General features: G+C 37.6%; 1 protein-coding gene across 1 annotated transcript in view; it reads right to left on the reverse strand.

The window, feature by feature from the left end:
* Window positions 1-17,043, reverse strand: part of LOC113132990 (NT-3 growth factor receptor-like) — a 168,795-nt gene that overhangs the window by 108,734 nt on the left and 43,018 nt on the right. The window contains exons 2-3 of the mRNA XM_026311483.1: window positions 12,425-12,499; window positions 12,044-12,115 (exon numbers count right to left, since the gene is read on the reverse strand). Of these exons, the coding sequence (XP_026167268.1) occupies window positions 12,044-12,115; window positions 12,425-12,499 (147 nt within the window). The remainder of the gene's footprint in view (window positions 1-12,043; window positions 12,116-12,424; window positions 12,500-17,043) is intronic.

Here is a 17,043-nt window from a genome sequence, read left to right on the forward strand (position 1 = left end):
AGAGCGAGGCCCTAAGTGTGCCAAGAGCATAGCTTCAATTTCCTCTGCCCTCCATGGCTATAAATGTACACAGTCATGGCACTGAAAAGCAGTCTGGATGAAAGCATCCACTAAATGGCACACATACTGTAGGCTGTGTATAGGAGCTACAGTAACAGTCCCAGAGCTCATTGCCATTCCACTGACACTCAGTCTTTTCTACCTGCAAAAGGTGTCCTTTGTAAAGGTCAATCTGAGTACAGTAAGCCTGAAAAAGACATTGTCATATTTAAAACTCCATGTGCACTAAATTTAAGAATTATGCGTGTGTGGGTGTGTGTGTGTGTGTGTGTGTGTGTGTGTGTTATTACTGTACCATTTAGAATGTACAGAGATGGAAATGAGACATGGCCATGTTTGCTCTGTGGGTTCTGCATGTATGTATGTAAATGTGTACATACATTATGACACTGTGCGCGCATGTAAATGTGTCTTAGAATCCAATATGCATGTGAAGGTCAATGTAGTGATACTTTCTCTCTCATACACTCCCACACACATATACACATTATCAAATGCTAACATGGTATTGTACATACTATGCGTTTTGTCTTCACACAGTTCCTCTCTGTTAAGTGCATATTAAGAGATTGTATATGGACTTCATTATGAAATATTGCCAGAGGTTCTGTGCAATGTCCTAGTTTGAGTTTGTGCTGCACTATAGTGACACTTTAGCATTTCAAAATTTTGCATTTTATGTTGCCAGTTAAGAGACAGTTTTTGAGGACAATATTCAAATTGAATCAGCAGAGATATGCTCAAGCTCCAGAAACACTGTATGCTACATTACATTATTCTGGCATCTTTTATGAGATCCTCCCAATCTGGTTAATGTCAACATCTTCCAAACTCCATTTCTAGTTTTATAACACATGTTTTCTGTTGTAAATTTAAAGTGTCAAGCCAATTTTGAGAAAAATCTGATGTTTTCATAGTTGAAGCAGCAATTTACACTTGCTTGTGAGATTAATTCTGTTATCAAACATTAAAAATCTAATGTAGAATTCCATGCAATATTATTTCAATTGGATTTACAGTGACAGTTAAAACAGCTTTTTTAGCATCCATGTCGTTATCATTGTAAATGTGTGTTTGAATGTATTTTATAGCCCCGACAACTGTAGAAACAGCTGTCCAGGGTGCTGATGCTGATCCTGGAAGTGTGAGACTGTCCCCTCAAGACAGCGTATTATTTATCTAATAATAGTTATATTTATGTGCCCATACTGAATGTTTTGGTGCTTGTCAGGGTTGTCAGGTGGAAGCGTTAGGATGGATGGGTCAGCAGAATGTGTGATATGAGAGAATGCTATTTCTACCTTCACTTCAAGTTTACCTAAGTTGTTTTATTCCTATGCCTAACCAAACTAATTAGAGCACAGCTGGAAGATCAACTCATAGAACAGAACATGTAAAGGTCACATGGAACCATTTTGGGGTATAAAACACATTGCCATTTCTGCATTTCCTCTTAATTTCCTTGACATTATAGTTAGGAAATGTTGTGGACATCAACTTGTTTTTCCTGGTGTGAGTAGCTGTAATATAAAGCTAAAACAATTCCTGGCTCCATGATTCTTGGCTCTGTCCATTGCTCCACATCAGCTCAGTGCAGCCCAAAAAGAAATCATCACAGACCCAATAACAGAGCTACATAATGATGGGTGTGACACATAATAAAAGAAAGAAGATGACAAGACAAAGAAAAAGCAGATGCAGAGCTGAGCTGAGTCATCTGTATGTTAAAAAAGAGGATTTAAGTTGATTAGAAGACATATAAAAGGATATCTGGATTATGGGTTGTATTAACATAGTGAAGATTTTTTATAATGTTTATGGAATGTATCTTCAATAAACCTATGATGTATGTCTACTGTGTCTGGTGATCACATTATTAGGTGTGACTGAAGTCATTGAAGACTGACCGACTATAAAGGCATTTACACTGTAAACAGCCCTGCAATAAAACACAAGGGGCTGTGTTTGTGTCAGCATGTAGCTTCAGTTCAGGCAGTTCAGTTGGGCAAGATGCTTATCAGACACATGAAATAAAGTCATAAATGCCAAATGATGTCTTGTGGAAAGTCCTGCAATGTTTTGTTAGTGCCTTCTCTGTTGGTCCACCAACTGTGTCACTGCTCTCACCTGATTCAAATGAGTGAGACTGATTCTTTTTTCACTCAGATAAAGCTGGACTGAATGTGAATGAAAAGACACTACTTGGTTAGATTGTACATGCTTGTTTTTGAATTTGAATGAGCTGTGATAATGGATGCTTCTTCTGTCAGGCTCACTGCAGGTCTTATTTTGTTTTACTGGTACTTTTGTTCATATTAAAATCCATAATGAAAATTTGAGCTGTTGAATGTATGTTGAACTGTTTATATGTTGTATAACTGGGAATACTGTATATAAGAAATGCCTGCTACAAAAAATAATAAAAAATAAAGAGAATAATTAATTGACTAATCTCATTTTGCAACATTATAGTGTTTTTTTTTCTTTGTCCTCCTCAAGTCAAAGCAGAAAATGTTTTCCCAGCATGTTAAATGACAATTTAAAATTTCATCACCAGTATCTGTTTGCCCCAGTCTGCCTGTAAAGTACTTCTTTTTGAGTCTGACTCTCCACAGGAGGCTCCTACAACTACTCCTTAAAACAAAACACACACACTGCTCCAAAATCAAAGACATTTTTATCCCAAGTGTGCCTTCTGTTTCCTATACTTCTATCTACTGCTGATATATACATGCATCTAAACACACCTTATGCCTCACAAACATTACCACCCACAAGAATATGATCCTGTGACCTGTAGTTCTGCAAATATATCAACACTGTTGGTCTCTGTGATGATTGAGCTGCTCACAACAACTTCTAGAATGTTGGATCTTGGTGAGTAAACACCTGTAGATTCATAACACAGCAGCAGAAATGATGCAGTGCAAAATTTCTACAGTGCCTAATTTGACAGGCATAATTTTACAGCAGTAATCTCATTTAAATTTCTGTACACAATCAGTCATGATTTAAGTGTAAATGCTGTTCTGTATTTTTTCCATTAAACTGGATAGTTCTGGAAAGTTAAATGTTACTGTATCTTCTATACAGCAGAGTGACAAGAGGTGATAAATGATCAAAACCAGTATACCAGTCACACTGCATGCACAACAAGCAATATGCACCATGATTTTAGCAGATTATATTCATGTTTGTCCTTCTGCTCAGAACTAACTCCATGGCACAGGTGCACACACCACACTTCACTGAACTCCTACTCACTTTTCAACAGCTTCCTCCCACAGTCCAAAGACATGTAGTTTGGGGTTAGGTTAATTGGTGACTCTAAATTGCCTGTAGGTGTGAATGCAAGTCTGAGCGTTTGTCTTTATGTGTCAGCCCTGTGACAGACTGGTGATCTGTCCATGGTGTATCCTGCCTCTCACCCCATGTCAGTTGGGATTAGCTCTAGATCCTCACTACACCCAAACTGCTTCACACTCCATTGTGTACTTATTTCATTTAGTTATTGATTTTCAACCCATCTGTAATATTAACTGCAAAGTTTTTGTTTAAAATTAAATGTTTGACACATACTGTACATGTACATAAATCGAAGGGTCTGAAAACATTCTGAAGAGAAGGTACTGCATACATAGTATTCAGCCAGGTATGGAATAACAAACTTTATCCAGACTAAATTTTACAGAGACAGAGCTGTTGTGGACACAGTTAGTTAAGTATTTTTGACTGACAAGTCAAAGCCATAGGCTGCACTGCATCACACCCACACCGACACAGTCTGAATGACTGACACTTTTCATTACTCTGGCAACACATTTCGTTTCACAGATCAGTCAGTTGTTCTGAACAAAGCCCATACTAATCAGGAGTGTGTGGTATTGTCAGTGAACAGTTTCATCTTTGACAGCCATTCAAGATGATAAGCATAGGCAATTCCATAATTTATGCAGTAACAGGAGTAAATGGGGAGATAAAAGTAAAAGAGAGCTGCAATAATGAGAAGTCATGGAGTTTTTGATAATAATGGTGGTGCCAGTGGTGATCGTGGAATACATATAAAATGTTTTTCAAATACAAAATGGTTTGAGAACTGACAGTGTTTTTCAAAATGTGTAAACTGTAGTGAAAACTGTAAGAACTTTTGGGTGGATTGCAATGGACTATTCTGACTTTCTGACTTTAGGCTTTAATTCAGTACTTTGGGTTGTGACCAAGACTAAAGCCACCGGGGGCAGATTTGGGATTCAGTGTCTTGCCCAAAAACACTTCAACATGTGGACTATTGAAGACAGGGATCAAACCACCCAACCCTTAGGTTCATTGCCTGCGCCAGGGTAATGCTCTTTTTTTTCAGCTGCTCCCATTCAGGGTTGCTCGCACTCAGTGCAGCCACTGTAGATTTAAAGTAAAATTTACTCTTGGTTATTATTGAAAACAGTAGGCTATATTCATTTGTTCTTATTGCAGTGTAAAATGGTTGTCTTAATAGAATTTTCTGGGGAAAAAATGAATAAATGAAAAATACACAATTACAACAAACACTAAAGTTAAAGTATTCATTACCTTGATGGCAGGAAACAGAAATGTCTGGTGAAACATTAATATTAACCTATTTATTTCAATGTCACTTTATTTAGAGAAAATATACTGTGGGCATTTTCATTCACTGTAAATCATTTCAAGCTGATCTTAGAAAAATAAGTTCTACTGCTGCATTGAAAAATTTATTAATTTCTGTTCATTTGTCCTTGTTGTTTTATGAGTTTCTAGGTTTTGATGCTTTGTCAATTAAATAGTGTGTTCTTCTTCCTGCTTTAAAATGACAGCTACAGACAACATCGCAGTCACTTGGCTCAAAGTCTGTTCTCTTCAGTGCAATTGTCCACGTCTTCAGCTTACTTTCTAGGAATATATCCACACATAAAGTGAATCAGAAAAACAATAATGGTTTGCAATTCTACATTATTTGTAGCTCATGTTTTAAAACAGATACGTAACAGTTAAGTCATGTTAGCACCTTGAAACAATGGTGGACAATTCAAGACAACATTTAGGAATCATCATTTAGGAATCTGAATATTTTATTTTATATTTTGTTTATACATTACCTGGCTTGTTTTCTCAATCAAATGTCAATATAGATGTTCATGTGCAAATAGGAAAAATCTAGAAGATCTGTTTCCTTTCAAGCTGCATGTGAAATCTCTATTTTGTTCACTGGTTGTCATGTAATTTGAAGTAATCTTATCTGCCATCCAGATCCTTGGTTACATTACAGGTTTGTGTAGCACAATGACAAAGCAGATGACAGAACTCAGACCTAGCATAGCGGGAGAAGCAGAAACCAGAATGGTCCAAAGATTTGAACAGAAGCACAACAAAATGCAGTCAGTTGGAAGCTATTCTATATCATACCCAGTGCAGGCTGAACTCCTCAGCAGGCAGCACTAAAAGCTAAACAGAAATATATATATATATATATATATATATATATATATATATATGTGTGTGTGTGTGTGTGTGTGTGTGTGTGGGTGTGTATATCTTTCTTCCTCTCTCTCTTCTTCCCTCTTGTCCTGAGAGGAATAATGATGAGGGCCATAATCTCAGCAGCTATGAATAATAAACACTGTTACATCACCAGCTGAAAGGAGTGGATGGATACAGAAGGAGCTAGAATTAAAGGAGAATATATAAGTACAACAGGAAGACACAAATAGACAAGCACACAGATGGTAGTTTTCATTGACTCATCTCTCATTGCCAATACTACTCCAACAAGCTTCGTTATAAATAAACTTATAATACCACTAATTTTACCTTGAACATTCAGACATTTAGCTATGTTTACCCTTAATAACTTTTCATCACCAATTTTGTTGTACAGTGCAGGTTGATGTTTTTTGTACCTCTGTCAAAACATGCCTTCAAATATGACATAGAAAAAAAAAAACACTATACAACAAAACTGAGTAAAGCTGCAAAATCACTAAAGTAAGTAATTCATGTTTAAGTATCTAGGATTTTCATACTGAAGTGTATCTTATAATATTTATTTTAAAAATAAACAGGTCACAAAAAATAAAACACAAAAAAATAAAAACACAAAAAATACAGGCCCCAAAGTACAACCTAAAGGCAACAAAAGTGAGCACACTTGTGATCAATGCAAGTAGATGAGGATACTTGTGAAGAGCATTGCATGAAGTTCCTTCTAATGCTATGGTCTCCACCTCCCTAGCCTCAGCTCCAAATCAACAGTCCTTAGAGCTCCACTAGCCATCTCTGGACCCTAAGAATATACCTTTGTTTCTCCCACAACCACTACTCAACTTTCACAGCCCATCTCTTCGCTATTAGGATACCATACTCACCCCCCTCAGACCATGGGAGGGTAGAAGCTAAGTCAAACAACAAATGCTATACGATAATGACTCTTTTCTTCTTCTCAACTTCTCTTCTTGGGAAAAAAGAATACCACAAAACTGCCCTTTAAAGTGGCCCTAAAGTTGTGCAAAAGTGATAAAATGACCACTAATGTGCCCCCACAGTGATGCAAACCCAATAGAATACCCCCAGATACAGTTTTGTTGCCAGTTTGTATTTGTACTCTTTGTAGTCAACCATTCCAGTCCTTGTGTAAATTAGTGTTCTCTCTTGTGTATGACCAGGATACCTCTCTTTGCCAAAACTCTTTCTGGACTATGGACTATTTGGGGGAAACCACTCTTTCTTGTCATTACTTTTTTTTTTTACAGAGATGTTTGCAAAATGAAAAGTAAATAATTTTTGATTCTGAGATTTTGTTATATTATGCAATAAAATGTTAATGTTAATTAGATGTTGCCTTTTTGCCAAAGATGAGTTTTCTATTGATGGAGACCAGTGAATGTATTAGGTGCACTTTATAATTTTTTTCCCTCCCTCCCTCTGCCACTGACTGGGCTCATCTCAAAACATCTAACCTGGACTCAAATAATACCTTTACTGGACCTGTTCCTTGCACCAACACCATTTGAATCTCCGCACCTCGATCGTGACGCCTCTCAGTACCAGTTGGGACTGAAGTCATCCATCGCAGGTCAAACCCATTATCTTTCCTGGCGCAGCGTCCTCTGATAGACCTAGAAAGGCATCAGGAGGTTGCTCCACCAGAAGTTTCCTTGTTACATGTACAGTGACAATAAAGATTTCTGTCTTTCTCTCTCTTCAAATCAAGTATGCTAATCCTGCAAGTCTATTCGCTATTCCCACTGTTACTACACATCGACCCCCTGCCTCTCTCATCTGGCCCACCCCCCAAGACACCTTGCCACATTATTACTGTTCCTTTATCAACCCATGCAAACTCTGCCTGCTTACAACATTAATTTATGCATCTAGTTTTTAAATACTTGCTCTCTGGCGACACTTTATTGGCATCTGACATTATTCAAAGAGAACATGAACTTGACCTGTACTTGACTATTATATTAGATTTTAATATAATGTATCAAAGTTGTTTTAGCCTTCTTACTGTGTTTTTCACAAAATTTGTCACTGCCAAGGAAAACACCTTAGATCTAGTTTTAACTAGAAATGTATCTCCAGACTCACTTTCTCTTCTCTAACCCCCACCGTCTCCAGTCACTCTCTTATTCACATTCTCATATTAAAGTGACTCTGTCAATGTCATGAAAGCAACTGCGTCAACAAAAACCACCTTCTTCGTCTCTCCTGGCATGCATCCCTATCCAACCTCTAGATCCTATTCCAGCTCACCTCTTCAAAGAACTTCGCCCCCTCACATTACTCATATATTTAATCTCTCTTTGACCACTGGAGCAGTCCTGTTTCAAAATCACCATTATTATCCCATTTCTTAAACAACCCCACCTCGATCCACAATGCATCAGCATTTACCAACCAATCACCAATCCATCCTTCCTCTTGAAATTATCTTTAATCAGTTTTCTTCCATCCATCTTAACACAGCCTGACTGATTTTACTACATTTAGACAATGACCTCACTTCAGTTCTACTTCAACATAGGCACTGCATTCAACACGGCTGACCACCACATTCTTCTTGGTAACTCTGACTCACCTCAGGTCATCCTAACTGTGATGCACAAAACCACAAACTGCAACTTCAACATCAGTTTTAATAGCCACCCATCCTCTCCCACAGTCTTGCATTGTTGTGTGCCATAAGGTCTTATATAGAACTTTTCTACATTAAAGTGAACTCAGAGTGCGTTATACTATTTTCCCATTTACCCATTTGTGCACATAGTGTCGCATACACTAGCATTACCATGCAAGGAGAGATGTCCTGGCAATGAGGCAGTCACACACAATCATTCACACACACACACACACACACACCATTGGAAGGGTCACAAGGAGCAACTTGGAGATCAGTGTCTTGCCCAAGGACACTTCAATATGTAGATTATAGAAGCCAGGTATTGAACCCCCAAACCTTTGGTTAGTGGCAACTTGCACTACCTCCTGAACTGCAGATGGCCCACAACACAGCCCTTCACTAGCTGCCTATACATTTCAGAGAGGACATCAAAGTCCTATATCTAACATACAAAATTGTTCATGCTATTGTCCACTATTATCTAAACAGACCACCACTACATTCCCAACCATCCCATCAAACAGGCAACCTCCATCCCCCGTGTAAATAAAAAGTCAGCTGGCTACTCTGCTTTCTCCCACCATGACCGAACACTGGAATCAGTGCTAATAAACATAAAACCCACCATCTCAATCCAGTCCCTCAACTCTTTTCAGATGCCTTTGGTCTCTGTCTTACTTTAGTATTTCTGGTCTTTTGAACTTCTAGCTTTTGTTTTTAATCTTGCTGTTTAGTTTAATGACTGTTTTTTTATTGATTGTCTTTTTTAAAATTATGCCTGTACCCTGTTTGTAAACTGCACTTGAAATGATGTTGAAATTAAAATTTGAAATTGAATTTATAACATACACAAATCAGCATACTTATGGTTTTCATATTTTTTCATTCAGAATTCACAGTGTTCCATTCAGTTTTCCTAAACTGAATATTATTCTTCACACTGCACACAAAAGCCCAAGCTGAAGTTATTAGAAACTACCCACAAATGCAACAACCTTATCCACCGTTAGAGCCATGGGTAATTAAATGTGGAACTGGTGAGAGGGGCAGAATTGGCCATTTTTTCCATGATTAACACAATTGCAATCAAGTTCAATAAATACAGGTCTGTTTGAAGAGGGCATACACATATAAATTCCACATACCCATACCCATACACAGAGAGAGAAACAAACACCATCTGCCTACTTCCTGCTGTTCATGAAGTCTCAGGAGTTCTAAAATGGCCTCCCCCATGTAGAGCAGGCTGAAGCCCTGACTGCCCACTGTTTCCTCCTTGGAGACAGTTGCTATGCCAGAATATACAAAATGCCAAGAAGTAGAAGAACAAATGGTTGGTTGATTTTCTCATATGTATGCACCCTAACTGTAGCATGGTATTTTACATTCATGATGACTGGAATATAATTCTTACAAAGTACATTTGCCTGTATATTCTGCTTTAGTGGAGCATTTGTGTATATGAGGAGCTCTTTATATACAAAGCTTAGTAAATAAATCATTCACTATAAAGAAATTATTCACTACATTCTGTTTAGCCATTCTATACACATTATTCCTATAGTAATACCCTACCCTACTATTCATAAACAAGTGCTACAATCATTATTGGAAACAGGCAAAACATAGAATATATTCTTCTTAGGGTCAATTTTTAATTTACTGCCAGCTGTTGATAACTACTTCTGTGACCTGCCAATTTGTCAGTGAAGGTCATGCAAATTTCCACTTATGCCCTAGATTAGGCCTTCAGCGTGCTATTCTCAGATAGGGTTATGACTCTAAATACCATAGGGTGAAACCAGAAAAGTGGCACATTGAAACCCAACTTTTAACTTTGTCATATTTTACTTTTAGTATTTAGGCAATATCAGTAATATTCCCGGAACAAATATCTGATACTATAACCTGCTGAAAATAATTTTCACTGCAGCCTAACATTCTAAGGACCTGGCTTGCTTAAATCTTGCTTTGTCCTGCTGTTAGAAAGGCAGAAGGGATTGCATAATCTAAAATCTAATCTAAAATGTGGGCATTTTCAAAAACTTCAAACACACATCTAAAAAATTAAAGAGCAGTCTCTATCATTGCATCACACTGCGTCATCCTGAAAACATATGTCATCGTATCGTGTCAACATATCAGAAGTAATTGCTTTAATGTTGGTCCTTGCTGGCTGCAGTGTTCTAAGTAAAGACAGTATGAGACTATTTAGGTGCAGTATGTAGGTATAAATCTGTCACGCAAATTTAGCAGTCCAGTCAGATTTACTATTCATATGTCTTTGTTGAGGCTTAAGCTGTTGTTTCATTTGTACAGAAAAACAGAGATGCAATCATGACTTTAAATCTAGTGGGAAATTACTCCATATAGTAACTGTGAGCCTTGTACTTAAAAAGTATCATCGTAAAAGGAGAAGACCTCTACAATTCCCACCTGATGCCCATGTTCTAAACTCACACTTTTTTTACTCCTCTGGTTTGTCCTGGGACTTACACAGCGAAGCAACTTTTATGTGTATATTTACACTAATCTTGTCGAGTAGGCACTAGTGTTACATGGCACTCTTGACTCAACTGAAAATAATATCGTACCTCCAAAAAAGTAAGTTGGCGCAGTTGTTTAACGTTACTTAACACGGATGAATGAATATTGTAATGCACTTCTGCTTGTTGTTATGCCTAGACTACATTCTTCATAGGCTAATTTAGACTATATTTAGTATAATTAGAAATGAGACTTATACACCGAAGCGACTTATATATGTTTTTTTTCTGTTCAACAAGGCTAAAAGCGACTCATGTTTTGGTGCAACTTATAACCCAGAAAATTCTGTACTTATTTTTTGATCATCTGGCACATTGCAGTATGGCTTAGGGCATCTATGCATTTGGTTATTCTTTGAATATTCTTTTGAGAATGAGAATGTTATAAAATGTTATAAATGTTATAAAATGTTATAAACTAGTCTCAATTTACCTGATGATACACTAGGGCACATTAAAAAAAATCATAGCATGAATATACATCATGCTGAGACACTAACTGGCTGCTTAATAACTCTTACTCTTAATAAGGGGTTTACAGCTTTCAAGTACTTAATTAATATACTGTATACGCAGAAGGGCAATAGAATCCAGTAGTTTTGGGAGTATTTGAAACTAAAATATTTTTAAAAATCACAAAATATTTAGACCTATGCTGGAAAAGTTCAAGTGTACAAATATTGATCTTTTTACAATCAGATAAAAAATATCTCCCAAATTACCTTTACTATAACTATTATTTTGTTCCTTTTTACAAATGTTGTTGTAGCATAGGTTAACTTCCAGCATACTAAGGAATCAAAATTGCAGTACTGACAGTGTCATTGCCTTGTCCAAGGCCCTCTAATGTTTTGTTTTGCAAGTAGCCTTAGCCATTTGCCTCTAAAATGGAAAAACTAACAGCTGCTGTTGCCAGTTTTTTAAAAGTACCGGGCTTTTGATTGTCGTGTCGGATGCAGTTGGATACAGTGCTCATGACTCTTCCAGTGACATCACTCCCTGTCCAATCAGTGGCCCGCAGTCTGTTGACGTCACATTTTAGTATTGACTCAGTTCGCTTGGAACCTTGTCCGAGGAAGTACTAAAAAAGTACCTGCTACCAGGTATGATTCCCTAATGGAAAACTCAAAAAACAGAGTCGAGTTGAGCTGAGTAGTGCTAGTGGAAAAGCCCCATAAGGTACCTTTTTTATTGATAACTTTATTGACTTGCCACAAACCACTGCTGTTTCCATGTGTGAGCATATATGCCTGTATGGCCCTTCTTTCTTTGTGCCAAAAATGTTTTGTGTGTCTGTACTCACATGTAGCGCAGCTGGGGGTTCTTGGAGAAAACACGAGCCTGGATTGTATGCAGGTTGCTCCTCGTAATAGTTCTGTAATATGCAAATACACACACAAACACACACACACACACAAAGAAGAGAGAACAAGATCTTTGATGAATAACTTTCAGCTCAATTACTCTGAATAGATCAGTAGGGGCCTACTACATCTACTAGTAGGGTGAGGAGACTTTTCATTTAATTCATTTAGGTGCTGCAGTTTGACAATTACAGTGTTGCAATTTGTTATATGTTTATATTTTCCTTACAGTATTCCAACATTTAAAGTTATTTATCTTATTAAACTGTGTGATACAATGCTGCACGAACAGACACACTGAGGAATGTGTTACTACTTACAGCCTCTGTAATCCAGTGTAAAGCTCCATGTCCACATCTCTCAAGGTCTGCAGACCAGTCCAGTTCTCAATATGTCTGAAAGGAAGAACAGACGAGACCTATTATTTGTGCTGAAAGTAGTAATTCTTTTAATTACTAATTAATTTCTGATCATTTTCTTGATTAGACTTGTATTGTATCAACAGTTCAAAAAACCAGAAATAGTTAATTTATGATAAAAGTACAACAAAGTAGCAAATGCTCGCACTGTGAATCACTGTCACTTATCTGTCAATTACCTAGTCAGATACTTCACTAATCATTGTATTTCTGTTTAACTTTGTCAAAGTGTGTTTATACTATTACACTGAGGTAAAAAAGTGTGTCATGTCAGTACATATTCAAGTACAGATATTGTTTACAGGACTACACAGACCAAATGTAATAAAGTGTATTTGTTCTATGCCCATTGGACTCATGCCCTGGGTCTGCATGGGCCCAGTGTTTGTCTGCTAACACACAGTAGGTGGATATAAAAGCAATGGTGGGCTACATGTCAAGAACAATTTCAGCATCCATCCTTATTTGTATGCCTTTTTGCAAAGACAAAGACTGGGCCAGCAAGCAGCAAGTGGGGCGCCTACAGTTACAACTGTCCTCTAAGAACTTTGATTAAAGGGCAAACATTAAAAGCAATGCACAAGTAATGTAAAAAGTGATAATTAACATGGTGGTTGCAATGGTCATTTAATTGCTTTCAGTGACACAACAATGCAAACAATGTAAATATGTGTTTAATCAAATGTTATTGTGTTTTTCCCCAGATTTAATCCTCATGTAGATGTGGTGTTAATTCACTGCCTTGGGTTGTAGGCCATGAAAGTTTGTAGCATGGCCTTGTGGGAGGCCAGAAGCAGAAACTGGATAGTGGCTTATTTTGGTTCAAGCAGTGGATGGCATCAAATCAAACACACAAATCACTTCTCAGTGAACATCTGTTTCCCCCAGAGGCTTCCTTGTGGCTCTTACTGTGCATGTGTGTAAATGTGTAAACTGATCTCCATGTGGTTGTTTATGTTGGTTATAAAGGTATGGATTGAAGGATCAGTTAGAGGCATTGTTTGCCCATCTGTCTTCATGGAATCAATCCATAACCAAAGCACCAGTGCATATTTTTCCCTTTCTCTTTAAAAGTCATGGCTTATTTGTTTGCCACATATACACAAACTTGCAACAAACATGCAAACTACATACCACCAACAATCTTCCAACACACAACAATTAATCAATCAATACGCTGTTTTAGACTGCTCCCCTTGTGCTCACTGTAGTAATAACTTCCTTTAAAGGATTATGACCATTTAGAGGCCTGATGCTCTGGGATAAAACTACACCCACTGTCCAAATGAGACAGTCTGTAGAAGATTTATTGTGGCATCACAGATATCTCAAATGGGCTAATGGTATATTCAGGTCAACTTATTAATTTTAAGCCAGGAACATCCAAGCTTTTGCAGCAGCTCATTTCAGTGACATAATTCTATAACCAGCAGTTAACCTTTTTTTTGCTTTCTTCAGGCTTTGTGCCTGCCTGCTCACAGTTAGAGCATAGCTGGTGACCATAGAGGAGCATTTAGCAGCTAAAGTAATTCCCCTTTAGGCGTTAGTAGAGATCAAAAAGAGAGCTAAAAGAAAGGATGACTGTTGTTCTCTGTCCAAAGTTGGATGTGGAAATATTCTGTGGCTGCAAATAATGATAATTTTCATCATTTTATTCCCTGATGATTTTCAGGATTAATCAGTTTACTAGTTGTAAATTCTTTTAAGAAATACACTCAGAGAACAAACTCAAAGAACTCCTTGTACAATTTTACTTGTACAAGGAGTAAACTGTCACTAAGCACACGGAGTGCAGAGTGAGAGATCACTGGCTAGGCACAGCCAGGAACATCTTTTTAATGGTACAGAATGGGGTAATGTGAAAACCAAAGAACAAGAGGCTCCCCCCAGCTTCAAAATACAGTATATAATGTCATAAGGTCCTGAGAAGAAACAGAGGAGTCACTCTCACCTAAAAGATATATAGTGGTATTATACTGACAGTCCTTATCAGTAAGTCAAAATCAGAACAAGCTGCTCTCCCTAAAAGAAAAGTTATGCTTGCACAATGACCTATTGTCATTGTCAACATAACTTATTCAAGCAGTGCTTCAGTTATTAGAGTAAGGATTAGATTAAAAAACTGTAAAAACCACATGGCAACAAAGTTGTTTTTGTTAGACCATCAATGTAAAACCCAAGCACCCAAAGATATTCAGTTTAAAATCCTAAAACAGAATAGCAAGTCCCCACAACTTAAGAGCTGGAATAGTGAGCTTTTTTCTTTTAAAATAACCACAAAGAAAAACAAAAGGAAAAAAAACTCTTGATTGATCTTTCTTGGTCAGTAGCCCTTCACAATAATAAGTTTCATTCATCAAACACCAGCAGTTAACCTTTGTTTTGCTTTCTTCAGGCTTTGTGCTTGATAAAATAATAGATACTACATTATAGTGTAAAGTTTCTGTTTTAATTCCAGTAGGTTTTAATGAATATAGATTGAACTGGGTGGGAACTGCACATTGATGGGCTGAGCTCATTTTTACCTGAGACAGTTGTCCAACCCTCTGAAAATCTGTTGTTCAAATAATTAAATGACAGATCGTCTAAATGCCAGTCACACACACCACCAATCCCAATGAAAGCACACACACATACACAGAAGTACAACTCAGTAGATATAATTATACAGCAGATACACATACAAACATATTATAAATTCAACTCTCTAAAGGATTACCACTGAGTTACCATTGTAGAAGGGCTAGTGTCAGAAAAAGGAGGTTTGCTTGGTAATAAATTAAATACATCTTGCTTGCAGTTTCCTTTTTTGCAAAGATTACAGCCTTGAATGAACTCGCTCCAGGATACTTGAAATACAGCTCACAATAAGAAGCAGCGTTAGTCTGAGCAAATCAAACTCATGCTGAGTTTTTATATATGACATTCCATGTCCCTAGAGCCAGTTTCAGAGTCCAGGGATTGGGTCATCGAGGCCCCTGCCTTTGACTACTGCCTGATCCACATTACACCGGCCCCATATGGATCCTCCTGCGGGTGGTGGGCCCACAGAAGGGCAGGCCCACATCCGCATTTTGGGCTTTGCCCAGCCAGGCCCCATAGCGGGAGGCCCAGCTCCAGGGCGGTGCCCCGGCTTTGCCATACCAGGCGATGTCATGGTCCTTGTTATTATCCTCTTTATAAGGGGCAATTGAATCCATCGAGCCAGTACCTTCAGCGTGCATTGGGGCAGTCTGCAACCGAGTGTGAAGCGGCTGGCATGAAAATCAACACCTCCAAGTCTGAGGCCATGGTTCTCAACCAGAAAAAGGTGGCGTACCATCTCCAGGTCAGGGGAGAGACCGGCAGCAACAATGCAGTCGATGTATCCGTCTGCTGTGGTGAAGAAGGCGAAAGGCGAAGCTCTATAAACTATATGTACACTATTTTTATTTTCTTATGGTACAGATGGCAAATAATGCTTATGTCAAAGTTGTATCCTGAAATATTAATGGATGTGGGAATCCTGTGAAAAGGACAAAGGTACTTTTTATATCTAACATAAACAGGCTCGCGTAGCATTCATTCAAGGAACATACCTGGAGGATGATGAGGCTAAAAAATTTAAGAGACTGGGTTGGACTGGTATAGTACGGCTCCTTTTCCAGCAAGCAAAATGAAGTTCTTATACTGGTACATAAATGGTTTAACATTTCAGTGCTGAAGGAATTTAGAGACACTAATGGCAGACTTATATGTGTTGAAGCCAACATAAATTGCATGGAATTGACTCTATGTAAGATCTATGTCCCCAACTAAGAAGATCCATCTTTCTTTCATGCAGTTAATAACATACTGGAGAATGCACAAGAACAAATAGTTTTGATGGGAAATTTTAATCAGATTTTAGATGTGGTACTTGATAGAAGTAGATATTCAGGAGCTTCAGCACCAAAGGATAGAGCCGCCATTCACATGCTGATGGAGGACCATGGTCTACTTGATATATGGCGACAAAATCCCACTGAAGAATTGATATTAATCTGATCTATCAGAGCTTGACTAACACGGTCATTGACAGCAATATTAATGCCACTTCTTTGTCATACCATGTACCTATAGAACTCTGTGTTAATGTATACTCAGACAGGCTTAGACGAGGTACATGGAGAATGAATACATCTTTGCTGCAGGATGAAGTATTTACTAAAGGACTGTAAATTGTAATCGTAACTAATTAGAATGGAAAGGTTTTGGCGGACCATTATTCTAAAAACTTATTTAAAAATATTTGCAAATGTAAATTTCAGTTTAACAGAATTTTTAATAAAAAAGCAGAATATGCTTTGTTTAGACTTAAAACTACATTTTATGAGTCAGGAGAGAAAATTGGCAGAATGTTGGCCAGACAGCTAAAAGAGAAGCTAAAAGCTCTGCACACTTATGTGGGTTCTCCAGTGACATCCTCCAAGGCAATTAACAATGTTTTTAAAAAATTATATGAAAATCTATATAGATCATTTTGGCACTCCAAACGATTT

Source organism: Mastacembelus armatus, chromosome 6 (genome assembly GCF_900324485.2).
Source record: "Mastacembelus armatus chromosome 6, fMasArm1.2, whole genome shotgun sequence".
Taxonomy (NCBI): Eukaryota; Metazoa; Chordata; class Actinopteri; order Synbranchiformes; family Mastacembelidae; genus Mastacembelus; species Mastacembelus armatus.